Below are 16449 nucleotides of genomic sequence, written 5' to 3'. Positions count from 1 at the left end.
CCCCGACCAGGGTGTGGGTGTGAACCCACACCCCCTGCATTGGAAGGCAAAGTCTTAACCACTGGTCTGCCAGGGAAGTCCCAGAATGTCCTTTTTTAAAGCTGATTAATATTCCATTGTATTTGTACACTGCATTTTGTTTATCCATTCATCTGTCAAGGGACACTTGTGTTGTTTTCATTGGTCTATTGTGAATAATGCTGCTGTGAACCTGAGTATGAAAATATTTGTTTGAGATGCTAACACTGATTTCACTTCTTTTGAATATAGACCCAGAGTAGAATTGCTGGATCATATGGTAATTATATTTTTAAATGTTTGAGGTACTGCCATATTGTTTTCCATAGCAGCTGCATCGTTTTACATTTCCACCAGTGGTGCACAGGGGTTCCAGTTTCTCCACAACCTCTCCAACTCTTGTTATATTCTCTCTCTCTTTTTTCTTTAATAGTCATCCTTATGGGTGTCAAACAATGAAAATCTCTTTTTGCCCCACTGAATTGTCTTGACACCCTTGGCAAAAATCAGTTGACTATAAATATGAAAGTTTATTTACAGAGTCTGAATTCTGTTCCATTGATCTGTATGTCTGTCCTTATTTCATTACCACACTGTGGCTTTGTAATAAATTTTGAAATTGGGACTTTGCTCTTTTTCAGGATTACTTTTTGGCCATGGTGGATCCCTTGCATTTCCATATGACTTTCAGGATTGGTTTGTCAATTTCTGCAAAAAAAAAAAAAAAAAAAAAAGCCAGCAGGATTGCATGAAATCTGTAGATTAATTTAGGTAGTATTGCCATCTTAACAATATTAAGGCTTCTGATCCATGAACATGAGTTGTTCATCTCCCATATATGTAGGCTTTCTTTAAAGTCTTTCAACAATGTTTTGTAGTTTTTAGAGTACAAGTCTTAACACTTCTTTCGTTAAGTTTATTCCTAAGTATTTCATTCTTTTTGATGTTGTAAATGGAATTATATTCTTAACTTTATGTTTGGATTGTTTGTTAGTAGTGTATGGAAAAGCAGTTGATTTTATACATCTATCTATCTATCTTGCAACCTTGTGAAACTTGTTTATTAGTTCTCATAGTTTTTTTTTTTTTTGTGTGTGTGTGTGTGTGTGTGTGTGAATTCTTTAGGGTTTTCTATATGCAAGATCATGTCATCTGTGGATAGAGATAAGTTTATTTTTTCTTTCCAATCTAGATGCAATTCATTTCTTTTTCTTGCCTAATTGCCTTGGCTAGAACCTCTAGTACAATGTTGAATAGAATTGGTAAGAGTAGATATCCTTGGATCAGATTTCTAATGTTTAGTGGTTTGGAAATATGTATTACTGACAGTGCTCCTTTGAGAACTTGAAAATCCAGCTTTGTGTCCTCCTGTAATAACAAAAGTAATAAAATTTCTTCTATTGGAATTTAGCATGCTATTTATTTTTTGAGCATTAAGGCACAATAGATTCTAGCTCGGCTTTTTCCAAAACTTTAATGCCTCTGTTCTATTAACTTATGGGTATAGTTGAGTAAGAATGAGTAATCAGTACATTTATATTGTCTTTGCCTCTTAGTCTTGGCTTGGGGTAATGCTTTATAGTTAGAACACTGGAAGGAGGTTTATAATTTGTAATAGATATAGTTAAAAACCAGGGTTAGTGATTGTGGTAGGGTGAAGGAGAGGTAGTGATTGTACTACTTTTGATAATTTAATTCCACATCCAACTTCTGAAGAGTATATTTTCTTGTTTAGATTTATTCCCTACAGAAAGTGGAGGAAGAAACTCTTCCATACTTTATTCTTTAAGATTTATTTATTTATTTTTGGCTGAGTTGGGTGTTCGTTGCTGCGCACGGGTTTTCTCTATTTGTGGTGAACAGGGGCTACTCTTCATTGCGTTGCGCGGGCTTCTCATTGCAGTGGCTTCTCTTGTTATGGAGCATGGGCTGTAAGCTCACGGGCTTCAGTAGTTGTGACACGCAGGCTCAGTAGTTGTGGCTTGCGGGCTCTAGAATGCAGGCTCAGTAGTTATGGAGCATGGGCTTCGTTGCTTAGCAGCATATGGGATCTTCCTGGACCAGGGCTTGAACCCGTGTCCCCTGCATTGGCAGGCAGATTATTAACCACTGCACCACCAGGGAAGCCCTATTCTTTACCAATTCAGAGAACAGAATTTCTTTCCTATATTGAGCATTTCTTGAATATATTCTGTATCTATTGTACTTTGCCCTGTCGGAGAAGACATGAAATAAGTATAAGAGCATATTTATTCTCTGAATGCTTACAAGATATTTAGGAAGATCAAGTATATGTACTTACTTTGTAGTGCTGTGTATTTGTGCTGCAGTGTATATGTTCTGTCCCCCTCACTAAATGTAAGCTCCTTGAGGATAACAATCTTTGTATTGACATGGTATGTATCATAGTGCCTCACATGTACTATGTGTTTATTATGAATTTTTAAAATTAATGGAGCTACGAAACCAATATAAGACTACAGTTAAATACTCACTGAATGGCATAACCAATCAATATTGTTGAATTTCAGAAGTAACAATGATCAGTGTGTACTGGATTTATTAGGGAAGGCTTCATGCAAGAGAAGGTAATTAAGAGGGCTCATACAGGATGAGTAAAACTGAGCAAGGGGAAAGAGCACTTCAACTAGGTGTCATAGTTTGGAGGTCAGCAAGTGCATCATGTTGATTGGAATAGAAAATTGGTATCAGCTTGTAGATAGAGAGAAGGGTGGATAAATAAGGAACATTGTGTTTTGGAGGCCTTAAATGCCAGTTTGAAAAGTTTGCTCTTACTCCATTTGACATTAGAGAACCATTGAAATTTTTTGAGCTAGGATGTTTTGGGGCAAAGCAGTACTTTAAGATTTACTTTATGATAATATGTATTATGGGCTGGATGTATTGAGAGACCATTTAAGAGGGTATGGTAGTAATTCTAGTCTGTTGAGTCCTTGAAAACAGTTGTTTGATCTTTCATGCCCAGCATAGTGACTAGAGCAGAGTTCAAATTTTTGTTCTTTGGATACATAACTGTATGGACTAAGTCATCTGGGCCTGGGTTGAGCTGTTAACAGTAGGAAATATGCATATGAGAAGCATTTTGGGGAAAAAATTGAGATGACTTGTTTTCTAAGAGTATAAAGGGTGTGGGTCAGTTCAAAGATGACATTGAAGTTTCAGCATGGGTGATTAAGGAGTAGCAGTGCCATCCCTAGAAATGGGGAAGTCAGGGGAAGAAGGGAGTGAGAAAAGGGATAGTCATGAGCATGTTTTTAGACTTGTTGAGTTTGAAGTAGAAATACATAGTACACAGGGTCAGAAAGGCTCAAATGAAAACTGAATTCTGAATGTTTGAATTTAGATGTCACTATGAAGATATTATTCTTTGAACAATGAAAATGACTGGACTGATACAACACTATGTGTGTGCATGTATATAAGTATACACACGCTTATACACTACAACCCCGTATGTGTGTTAGATTGTGGGTATACTAATCTGCTCGTTGGTGTTAGTGGAATGATGAGGGCTGATTCTTGGGGTGAGCAGAGGGGAAAAAAAGGAAGCTAAAGAAGGAGAAAGGAGAGGAACAGAGAGGTAGAAGAACTTATAGTACAGATTTGCCAAGGAGCTTTTGTAATTTATCTTATGCTTCAATATAATACTTTCAATAGTATTAACACTATTACTAACAATAGTGGTACTCCTGTATGACTTGTTGAGTGCTTACCATATGCCAGACACCTAGCTAGACATGCTATCTCTTTTTACCCTCACAACAAATCTGTGATGTCAGTACTATTATATCCCCTTTTTACTGATGAGGAAACTGAACTCTAAAGAAGTTAAAACTTGCTCAAGATGACTTGAACTAATAAATAATTAGGAGATCCTGTGGTTTTACATCTGACTTTTTGGACTCCAAGCCAAATGTTCTTTCCATTATACCAAAGGTTTGTGTGTTTAATTTCTTCAAGGCAAGGACTTTATCTTTAGAAAATCAGTCCTTGACAAAGGCTTATTAATTAGCAGGCAGTGATTGGACAGTAATGTTTCCTATTAACAAAATCTGCATGTACTTTGGATGTCGTTGCTTCTACTTTTCTACATGGGTATTTATATTTATAGTGTATTAGGAGGTAACACTTTCTGATTGCATGCTGTGGATGTTAATTTAAAAGAAGATACCAGTTCTTTTGTTTCTGAAAGTGCTTTTCAGTATTTTTGTTAAAATAATATAAACTTCTTTTAGAAGTTTTTCTGATGCACTCCTCAGATCATTCATACATTTGCAAGGAAATAAGAAGGGCCTGACATTTTCTTTTATTTCAGGGGATATCATTTTCAATGCCCAGTACCCAGAGCTGCCTCCCGACTTTATCTTTGGAGAAGATGCTGAGTTTCTGCCAGACCCCTCGGCTCTGCATGTGAGTATTTCAGGCCTGTTTGGATGATCTCTGTTTTCTGAAAGGAGAATAAAGTTAGCTTTTGACAATTCTTTAACAGATACATTTGCTGAACATATGGATTTTTTCCACCCCTTTTTTCTCTGTCCTATGAGATAAGTGTAACTCGTTATGTGCCAAAATAGTTATAATAAGAGATTTTTTTTCATTGCAGTTTTATTTTCAGACTATTTTGAATTAATGAAAACCTCTAGCATATTGGTTAAAATATATTTACTTCAGCTGAAGGAGACATGTTGAAAACATTTTCTTTGTTTTAACTTAATATTTCATGCCTGCAATCAATTTTCTAATGTTTACTAACACTTCATCACAGGGCTTGTTAGGGGAGTGTTTCTTGGCTCTTCAGGAGGCCTTTTTTTGTATAGAAGTGAAAGTGGCAAATTCGGACTTACATCTGCATTTTCTCAGTATTATTATCAGAAGGGTAAAGACCAGATTAAGTGTCTTTATTAAGCAAGACCAAAAACTTTGTAGTTGAAGTAAAATGTTTCTGGATTTAAAGCAGAGAAAAGGGTGGTAGTACTTGTCAGAGCACATGTGGTTTGTATAAAAGTGTTTTTTTAATGGCTAGTGGAGAAAAGCATGTGCCATTTTGTTTAAAAGGTCTGACCAGACAAAATGTCTCTCTCTTTCCCTTCTCAAGTTTGATTTTGCTATGATGCCTATACCATAAGAGGTTCTATTATTGTTCAAAAACTATGATCTTAGTTTTGTTTTTTGCAATTTTTTTTTGTCTCATTGAAGTTTTGTAATTAAAAGTTTGTGGACTTGCTTTGAAATCTTGTCCCCCCTCCCTTTTTTAAAAGGGAAGTATTAAACAGGAAGTACTAACCCAAACCTAAAGAATTATCTTAAATTTTGGAACACAGCTGTAAAAATACAGTTGGAAAGAGTAGGATGGGTTTGTTGCAAAATATCTAATAATTGCACATAAACTGTTAACTTTAGTTGTCTTTAAAAAAAAATTGTAGTTTAAGTATGGTCCCTTTAGATGCTTTGTGTTACAAATTCACCCCATATTGAAGCTGAAGGCCTTATTACCTGGAGAAAATAAGGCAGAAGTACACCTACAGATCTGTCCTGTATTAAATCTGCCCAGTGGAAGGTAGCATATGCTAAATGCCAAAGATATATTACAGGCTAAGAGCTCCAGAAGTTGAAAGAAGCTTGTCAGAAAAGGCTTTGTTGCGGAGGTGAAACTTATAATAATACTTGAAGAATGGAGCAAAAGTGGGGAGTGTGGCAGAGAGTATTTCAAGAAAGGAGAATGAAACAAATGATATGTATAATATATTGTAGAAGAAGGTACTTGACAGGTTTGGTGAAGAGTAAGTTAATATAAGGAAGGGCTAGAAAAGGTTAGAAAGATAACTTGGGATAAGATTGTGGAATGCATTGAATGCTAGGTTAAGAGTCACTGAAGGAAATGATACGTGGAGAATTATCTAACAGCAGTGTGGCCAGTATAATGGATTAAGAGAGACTGAGGACTGTTGTAAAAATCTATGGTGGGGGGAAGGGGCTTTGAGCTAGGATGATGCAAGAGGGAGCACTGTGATGGAAAGGATAAGAAATATATGTTTACAATTTCTCTTTTACTAATTGCCTGTAAAATTTACAAGGCACATCTTCAATATTGGCAAGGATTGTGAGTATAGACATTATCTTTCTATCTATCTGTCTATCTATGCATTTTGGTGAGAGTATAGACTTTAAAAGCTAGAAAGGACCTTCAGTTTTATCTTATTCCACTTTTCTGTTTTAATATTCAGGAAATCGACCTAGATTTATTTTATTTTTTTTAACATCTTTATTGGAGTATAATTGCTTTACAATGGTGTGTTAGTTTCTGCTGTATGACAAAGTGAATCAGCTATACGTATACATATATTCCCATATCTCCTCCCTCTTGTATCTCCCTCCCACCCTCCCTGTCCCACCCCTCTAGGTGGACACAAAGCACCGAGGAGGTGATCTCCCTGTGCTATGGGGCTGCTTCCCACTAGCTATCTATTTTACATTTGTTAGTGTATATATGTCCATGCCATTCTCTCACTTCATCCCAGCTTACCCTTCTCCCTCCCCGTGTCCTCAAGTCCATTCTCTACATCTTCGTCTTTATTCCTGTCCTGCCCCTAGGTTCTTCAGAACCTTTTTTTTTTTTTTTAAGATTCCATATATATGTATTAGCATATGGTATTTGTTTTTCTCTTTCTGACTTACTCCACTCTGTATGACAGTCTCTAGGTCCATCCACCTCACTACAAATAACTCAATTTCGTTTCTTTTTATGGTGGAGTAATATTCTATTGTATATATGTGCCACATCTTTATCCATTCATCTGGGAAATTGACCATATTGTTGTGTTGGAGTTGATATTATAACTTCACTCTTCTGATGTTTAGTGTTTTTTTTTTCTTTTTTTTATAAGTGTAACCTTTTTATTACTTATTTATTTATTTAATGGTGTATATGTTATTTTATTTTTATTTATTTATTTATATGATTGCTCCATGTCTTAGTTGCGGCAGGTGGGCTCCCCATTTGCGGCTCGTGGGCTTCTTAGTTGTGACTCACCAACCTCTTAGTTGCGGCACACAGGCTCCCTAGCTGTGGCATGTGAACTCTTAGTTGCGGCATGCATGTGGGATCTCGTTCCCTGACCGGCTATTGAACCTTGGCTGCCTGCATTAGGAGCGTGGAGTCTTAACCACTGTGCCACCGGGGAAGTCCCCTGATGTTTAGTTTTGAGTGAAGTTATCATAAATGTTTTTGAGAAATTAGCTGAAAAAGAACAGCCAAAAAAATAAAGCACTATATCTAAAAGAAAGATTACAAATCTAGGGGAACACCTCTCTTTAGCTATAGTTTATCTAAGGCCTCAGTCAGGTTACCCAGTGCTTCTTTATGGACCAGTCAGCTGGACAAGCCTAGATAAGCAACCAGGATACACCCTGCCCTAGCTGGGTGAGGTCTACACAGCTCTGGAGGGTGCCCTGTATCTTTGCAAAAATTGGTTTGAGGTAGCTTAAAGGATACACATAAGGTTAATAAAAATATATGAGGTGCTCTAATCCATCTGATGAAGCCACTTTTTTCTAAACACAGACTCTTCATTCAGGAAGGTGGATTTCATTATGGACTTTGAGATTCTCAGCTGAATGGAAAGTACTAGATAGATACCAGATCTAGAGATAGGTATCTCATAGATATCAGGGAATCATAAAATTGTTAGGATCTTAATGGTACAGTTGGTCCCACTTCTGGCTATATGCTAGAATAATTTAGGAAGCCTGTTAAAAATACAAATTTTGAACCTCACTGGACATACTGAATTAGATAGATGCTTTAGGGAGCCACAGAGTCATTAAGTTCCTTGGGTGATTTTTATGTGTTAGTCTGTGAACTGCTATTGGGAACCACGAATTGAATCTGTCTCTTACAGTAATATCTCCAATAGAAGGCCATTTGCCTTTGCTTGACATTATTTCCAGTGAGGTATCATTTTCCGTTTTGGGAATAGCTCTGATTTTTTAAAAATAACTTCTTTATTGAGACATAATTTATATGCCATACAATTCACCTATTTAAAGGGTATAATTTAGTGGGTTTTTTTAACATCTTTATTGGAGTATAATTGCTTTACAATGGTGTGTTAATTTCTGCTTTATAACAAAGTGAATCAGCTATACACATACATATATCCCCATATCTCCTCCCTGTTGTGTCTCTCTCCCACCCTCCCTATCCCACCCCTCTAGGTGGACACAAAACACCGAGCTGATCTCCCTGTGCTATGTGCTGCTTCCCACTAGCTATCTATTTTACATTTGGTAGTGTATATATGTCCATGCCACTCTCTCACTTTGTCCCAGCTTACCCTTCCCACTCCCTGTGTCCTCAAGTCCATTCTCTACGTCTGCGTCTTTATTCCTGTCCTGCCCCTAGGTTCTTCAGGACCTTTTTTTTTTTTTTTTTAAGATTCCATATATATGTATTAGCATATGGTATTTGTTTTTCTCTTTCTGACTTACTTCACTCTGTAGGACAGACTCTAGGTCCATCCACCTCACTACAAATAACTCAATTTCGTTTCTTTTTATGGCAGAATAATATTCTATTGTATATATGTGCCACATCTTCTTTATCCATTCATCTGTTGATGGACACTTAGGTTGCTTCCACGTCCTGGCTATTGTAAATAGAGCTTCAATGAACATTGTGGTACATGACTCTTTTTGAATTATGGTTTTCTCAGGTTATACGCCCGGTAGTGGGATTGCTGGGTCATATGGTAGTTCTATTTTTAGTTTTTTAAGGGACCTCCATACTGTTCTCCACAGTGGCTATATCAATTTCCATTCCCACCAACAGTGCAAGAGGGTTCCCTTTTCTCCACACTCTCTCCAGCATTTATTGTTTGTAGATTTTTTTAATGATGGCCATTCTGACTGGCCATCATTAAAATGATGTGATACCTCATTGTAGTTTTGATTTGCATTTCTCTAATGATTAGTGATGTTGAGCATCTTTTCATGTGTTTGTTGGCAATCTGTATATCTGTTTTGGAGAAATGTCTATTTAGGTCTTCTGCCCATTTTTGGATTGGGTTGGTTTTTTTTTTTTTTTTTTGATATTGAGCTGCATGAGCTGCTTGTATATTTTGGAGATTAATCCTTTGTCAGTTGCTTCATTTGCAAATATGTTCTCCCATTCTGAGGGTTGTCTTTTCGCCTTGTTTATGGTTTCCTTTGCTGTGCAAAAGCTTTTAAGTTTCATTAGGTCCCATTTGTTTATTTTTGTTTTTATTTGCATTTCTCTAGGAGTTGGGCCAAAAAGGATCTTGCTGTGATTTATGTCATAGAGGTGTTCTGCCTATGTTTTCCTCTAAGAATTTTAAAGTGTCTGGCCTTACATTTAGGTCTTTAATCCATTTTGAGCTTATTTTTGTGTATGGTGTTAGGGAGTGTTCTAATTTCATTCTTTTACACGTAGCTGTCCAGTTTTCCCAGCACCACTTATTGAAGAGGTTTTCTTTTCTCCATTGTATATTCTTGCCTCCTTTATCGAATATAAGGTGATCATATGTGTATGGGTTTATCTCTGGGCTTTCTATCCTGTTCTATTGATCTATATTTCTGTTTTTGTGCCAGTACCATACTGTCTTGATTACAGTAGCTTTGTAGTATAGTCTGAAGCCCGGGAGCCTGATTCCTCCAGCTCCGTTTTTCTTTCTCAAGATTGCTTTGGCTCTTTGGCGTCTTTTGTGTTTCCATACAAATTGTGAAATTTTTTGTTCTAGTATTGTGAAAAATGCCATTGGTAGTTTGTTAGGGATTGCATTGAATGTGTAGATTGCTTTGGGTAGTATAGTCATTTTCACAATGTTGATTCTTCCAATCCAAGAACATGGTATATCTCTCCATCTGTTTGTATCATGTTTAATTTCTTTCATCAGTGTCTTATAGTTTTCTGCCTACAGGTCTTTTGTCTCCTTGGTAGGTTTATTCCTAGGTATTTTATTCTTTTCTTTGCAATGGTAAGTGGGAGTGTTTCCTTAATTTCTCTTTCAGATTTTTCATCATTAGTGTATAGGAATGCAAGAGATTTCTGTGCATTAATTTTGTATCTTGCTACTTTACCAAATTCATTGATTAGCTCTAGTAGTTTTCTGGTAGCATCTTTAGGATTGTCTATGTATAGTATCATGTCATCTGCAAACAGTGACAGCTTTACTTCTTCTTTTCCGATTTGGATTCCTTTTATTTCTGTTTCTTCTCTAATTGCTGTGGCTAAAACTTCCAAATCTATGTTAAATAATGGTGGTGAGAGTGGACAACCTTGTCTTGTTCCTGATCTTAGAGGAAATGGTTTCAGTTTTTCACCATTGAGAGCGATGTTGGTTGTGTGTTTGTCATATATGACCTTTATTATGTTGCGGCACGTTCCCTCTATGCCTACTTTCAGGAGCATTTTTATCATAAATGGGTGTTGAATTTTGTCAAAAGCTCTTTCTGCATCTATTGAGATAATCATATGTTTTTTCTCCTTCAATTTGTTTATATGGTTTATGACATTGATTGATTTGCATATATTGAAGAATCCTTGCATTCCTGGGATAAACCCCACTTAATCATGGTGTATGATCCTTTTAATGTGCTATTGGATTCTGTTTGCTTGTATTTGGTTGAGGATTTTTGCATCTATTTTCATCAGTGATATTGGCCTGTAGTTTTCTTTCTTTGTGACATCTTTGTCTGGTTTTGGTATCAGGGTGATGGTGGCCAGAGACCATATCTTACTCATCTTTAATTTCCCTAATACTTACTTATGGTATAGGCATTTAGTAAGTACCCACTACTGAGGTTTGTTTTGTTTTGTTTTGTTTTTAAATGAATGAATATGCTAAGTACCACATTAATGGTACAGGAATTCTGATGAAGTGTTGATTATTGCACCTTTATGGTCATCTGAGGCTTTATGGGGGAGGAAGCGTTTTAGCTGGGTCTTTAAGCAGCGGTAGGATTTAGAAAATGACAGAAGTAATGGCACTGTAGTCAGGAAGACAAGGCTACAACGAAGTATCACAAACCAAGTATGGCATGTTGGGAGCATTGAGCAAGCAAAAATTTTTCTTTTCTTTTTTTTTTTTTTAATTGAAGTATAGTTAATTTACAGTGTTGTGTTAGTTTCAGATTACATCAAAATGATTCAGTTGTGTGTGTGTGTGTATGATATTAAATATAGTTCCCTATGCTATATAGTAGGTCCTTGTCATTTATCTGCTTTATATACAGTAGTGTGTGTATGTTAATCCCAAACTCCTAATTTATCTCCCCCACAGCGCTGTCCTTTTTGGTTATCATAAGTTTGTTTTCTGTCTGTGAGTCTATTTCTGTTTTATAAATAAGTTCATTTCTATCACTTTTTTAGCTTCCACATATAAGTGATATCATATATTTTCTTTTTATGCCTGACTTACTTAGTATGATAATTTCTAGGCCCATCCATGTTGCTGCAAATGGCATTATTTTGTTCTTTTTTATAGCTGAGTAGTATTCCATTGTATGTATCTACCACATCTTCTTTACCCATTTATCTGTTGATGGACTCTTAGGTTGCTTCCATCTCTTGGCTATTGTAAATAGTGCTGCAGTGAATATTGGGATGCATGTATCTTTTCAAATTAGAGTTTTCTCTGTTTATATGCTCTGGAGTGGGATTGCAGGATCATATGGTAACTCTATTTTTAGTTTTTTAAGAAACCTCCATACTGTTCTCTACCATGGCTGTACCAAATTACATTCCCACCAACAGTGTAGGAGGGTTCCTTTTTCTCCATATCCTCTCCAGCATTTATTATTTGTAGACTTTTTAAATGATGGCCATTCTGACTGGTGTGAGGTGATACCACATTGTAGTTTTGATTTGCATTTCTCTAATAATTGGTGATATTGAGCATCTTTTCATGTTCCTGTTGGCTATCTGTTTGCCTTCTTTGGAGAAATGTCTATTTAGGTCTTCTACCCTTTTTTTGATTGGGTTGTTGTTTTTGTGTTTTTGATATTAAGCTCTATGAGTTGTTTGTATATTTTGGAGATTAATACCTTGTCAGTCACATCATTTGCAAATATATTCTCCCAGTCTGTAGGTTGTCTTTTTGTTTTGTTGATGCAAACCAGTTTTCTTGGAGTAGAGTTTGCATAGGTAAAGAATAGAAAGTATAGTTATAGAAGTAGATGGAAGCAAAATTGTTAGGGGTTTAGGATACAAATGATTATTCATTACAGATTTAGGCTGTGATTTTAAGAAACTGCTGCAGTCTTAGGTTTTGTTTTCCTTTTTAAAAAAATATGGTTTATCAAGACATGCTTTTGTGAGATATTCATGATCTGAAGATATTTTTTCCCCTGTGGTATTAAGGATTCCAGAAATTTTTGATGCCTTTATTTTTTAGCCACCTGTTGGTGAGTACATTTCTGGAAATAGTTATGAACTTTATATGTGTACATTAGTTTTTCAGAGGAGTCAAATTTTATTCTACATTTTTAAAGAAAAATGTATACTTGATTGTTGATGATGTTCCCTCAGAATGTCTAAATTGATTATTTCCCATTCTCTACTTGTTTCAAAGGCTAGTCTTACAGCTTGCTTACCTTGTGTGCTTTTGGTATTCAGGGCCTTATGAGTGAAGGGCTATTTATTTTTTTAATAAACTTGTAATTTTTAGAACTTTTAGTTTTAGAACTTTTAGTTTTAGATTTACAGAATAATTGCAAAGATAGTACAGAGAGTTCCTGTGTACCGCATATTGTTTTGCCTATCACTAACATCTAACATTACTATGATACATTTGTACAATTAATGAACCAATATTGATACATCATTATTAACTAAAGTCCACACTTTATTCAGATTTTCTTTGTTTTCTCCTAATGTCCTTTTTCTATCTAGGATCCTACCCAAGATACCACATTACATTTAGTTCTTTTGTCTGTTTAGGTTCCTGTAGTTGTGACAGTTTGTAAGACTTTCCTTGTTTATGATGACCTTGACAGTTTTGTGGAGTACTGGTAAGGTATTTTATAGAATTTCTGTCAACTGGGATTTGTCTAATATTTTTCTCATGGTTAGACTGCAGTTATGGGCTTTTGGTAGGAGGACCTCAGAGGTAATGTGCCATTTTCATCACATCATATCTAGGGTGCATACTATCAATATGACTTATCATATTGATGAGTTGTTATTAACCTTAATTACTTGGCTGGAGAGAGTGTTTGTCAGTTCTTTACTGCAAAGTTACTCTTTTCTCCTCCTTTCCATACTGTCCTCCCTAGAAGGGAGTCACTGTGTGCAGGCCACACTTAAGGATTGGGAGGTATGATATACCTCTTTAACGGCAGAATATCTACATAATTTATTTGGAGTTCTTCTGCATGGGAGATTTGTGTGTCCTCCCACATCACTTATTTATATCAGTATGGAATTATTTATTTTATACTTTGGGTTACAATCCAATACTACATTATTTATTTTGCTGCTGAAATTGTTCCAGCTTTGGCCACTGGAAGCTATTCAGTTGGCTCCTGTATCCTTTTAACATGCCCCCATTATTATAGGTTTGTTTGTTGGATCACTTTCTTACTTTATAGCATGACAAGATGCTGAGGCCCATCTTATCTCTTTCTGCTCTAGTCTTAGAATCAGCCATTTCCCCAAGAAGCCCTAGTTCTTTTAATTTTATTGGAGAAAGGTATTAGAAACCAAGATCTGAGTGCTAAGTGTGCTTGTTGCTACTGGGGTGTCATTCCTTTTGGGTCCTCTGAGCTAACAGAGCAAGGAAACACACATATCTATAAATGTTTGTATATATTAAACATTTGTATCTATATTAAGTGAAACATGATTTTACACTGATGTCTCCAACTCTAATCCACGACCACATGGATCATTCTAGCCTCTGGAAAGGGTTACTTTAAGATATTGTTTGTGTGTCCTGATCTCTGCTCTATTGTAATACTATTTCCAGCTGCTTATTTGTTAGTTAATTCCTCCTACAAGCATGTATTGAATCTGTACTATATTTAAGCCTTTATACTAGGTGTTAGGAATACAAAGATGAGTGATTGATGTAGTTACAGTTTCTTCAGTACATGTTTATCAAATACCTCTGTGTCAGCCCCTGTGCTCCATGCGCATAGTTCAATAGTAGAGAAAATGTGGCTGCAGATAATTATGATATAAGGTAAAAAAGAAAGGTAATAACAAAATTCAGATGGAGAAATGCTTCAAGAAGGGAAATCACACAATGAATTGTATCAATTAGAACCTGGTAGCATTCAAGTGCCAGAAAATGTCACCTAACTGGCTTAAGTGAAAAGAGGATTTATTGGTCCACATAACCGAAAAGACCAGGGAAAAGCTAGCTTGGGGCATGACTGGTTTTAGGATCAAACAGTGGCATCAGGGCTTTGCTCTGCCTCCTGCTTTGCCGACATTGTTCTCACACCCTCCATAGCATCTCCTAATACCTCTAGGTCAACATCACAATACCAGAAGAAGAGCAAATCTGACATCATGACCAAAAGTCTTAGAATTGAGACTTGTTAGTCTTGATTAGCCTCACTTGGGTCATCATGTCCATGAACATTGTTGCCTGGGGGATAGAAGGTGATGGTCAGCCTAGCTTTGTACATGTGCTCCATTCCTTTCACAGGTGTTAGTTTTATGATTATTAATTAAGCTATACATTTTTGTTTTGTGACATTGTCTAAATATTTGTTATATTTTACAATAAAACATTTAAAAAATAATTGAATACATTCAGCATTCAAAAGTTAACGTAATTGCTCAGATTCAGGAAGTCCAGTTAATCCTAAGAAGGTAATATAAAGAAAGGCACTTCTAGATACATCCTGGCAAAATTACAGAAAGCCAGACAGTAAGAAAAATCTAAAAATAGCCAGAGATAACAAAAGAGAAAATGTTAGACTGTTAGTTGACTTCTTATGGCAACATGGAAGATAGCAGACAGTTTAATGATATCTTTAATATGATGAAAGAAAACCACAACCATTTAAAATTTGTATCTAGCAAAAATATTCTTCAAGAATTTAAGTGAAATAATTACATTTTTAGGTAACAAAAGCAGAGTTCATCATCAGCAAACCTTTACTAATTCTTCAGGGAGAAGAAAAGATTTCAGTTGGAAGATTAGAGATGCAGAAAGGAATGAAGAACAACAAAATCAGTGAAGGGAGATAGCAGTAAAGAGGGGATAAAATTATAAATCATCCAGAAGGTATTTCAACTACACCTCTCTTATACATTTTGGTGGATGTTAGCACTTATGTTCCCAATAAAATTTATGTAGGCAAATATTAAAATTAAGTGACTTTTTCTTGGTGTTTACTTGAGAGTGGGGATGTGGGTGTCTATAGGGTGAGGAAAAAAATAGCATGAGAGCTTGGCTTTACGCGTGGTCAACTTAATATTGACCATGTCTGCCATTCTTCCTTCTACTCTTCTGTTCTTGTATTGCTTTATTTAATACTGAGATTCTTTCATTCGGACCACTGGAAATATACTGAGCCTCCTATCTCCTGAAGATTCTAATTTAGGTATTTAGTCTAGGTTAGAGCCTGGGCACCAGTGGTTTTATTATTTTTTTAAAATAAATTTTATTTATTTATTTTTGGCTGTGTTGGGTCTTCGTTGCTGTGTGTGGGCTTTCTCTAGTTGCAGCAAGTGGGGGCTACTCTTTGTTGTGGTGCGCAGGCTTCTCATTGCGGTGGCTTCTCTTGTTGCAGAGCACAGGCTCTAGGTGCGTGCGCTTCAGTAGTTGTGGCTCGCAGGCTCAGTAGTTGTGGCTCGTGGGCTCTAGAGCACAGGCTCAATAGTTGTGGCGCACGAGTTTAGTTGCCCCAGGACATGTGGGATCTTCCTGGACCAGGGCTCGAACCTGTGTCCCCTGCATTGGCAGGTGGATTCTTAACCACTATGCCACCAGGGAAACCCCACCAGTGGTTTTAGAAAGCCAATTCTAGTGTACAACCAGGACTGAGACCTAAGGGTACTGAAAACAAATATGGTTGAGATAGACCTGAATTCTAGTTTTAGCTGTGTTGATTACTGTGTGGGTTATGCTGACCAAGGTACTTAGCATCTATACATTTATTTATTTATTAATAAAACTGCTAATATTAGTACCTTTATCTCACAAGGCTGTTAATGTGAAGAATAAAGAAAGTTACATTTGAGTGGAAAAACGGAAATAAAACCTAGAGGTGTAGAAGCCAAAATGACCAAGGGCAGTGTATAATCTGAGCTATAGAAGGTTTAGGAGATGTTTGTATTTTCTGAGAAGTCCTCTGGTTTCCCTTTATAACTCAAAGCAATTTATACTGATCTTTGTTTTTGCATTTCAACTCATATAGAAGTGAGGTTTTGTACTTATT

At 36.3% G+C, this 16449-nt stretch overlaps 1 protein-coding gene across 7 annotated transcripts in view; it reads left to right on the top strand.

Moving 5' to 3' along the window:
* Nucleotides 1-16449, top strand: part of BABAM2 (BRISC and BRCA1 A complex member 2) — a 512794-nt gene that overhangs the window by 174427 nt on the left and 321918 nt on the right. For all 7 annotated transcript variants that reach the window (XM_067007881.1, XM_067007880.1, XM_067007882.1 and 4 more), the window contains one exon: nt 4355-4449. In XM_067007881.1, coding sequence (XP_066863982.1) covers nt 4355-4449 — 95 coding nt within the window. The remainder of the gene's footprint in view (nt 1-4354; nt 4450-16449) is intronic.

Source organism: Kogia breviceps, chromosome 11, assembly GCF_026419965.1.
Source record: "Kogia breviceps isolate mKogBre1 chromosome 11, mKogBre1 haplotype 1, whole genome shotgun sequence".
NCBI lineage: Eukaryota > Metazoa > Chordata > Mammalia > Artiodactyla > Physeteridae > Kogia > Kogia breviceps.
This window is presented reverse-complemented; position numbering and strand designations above follow the sequence as displayed.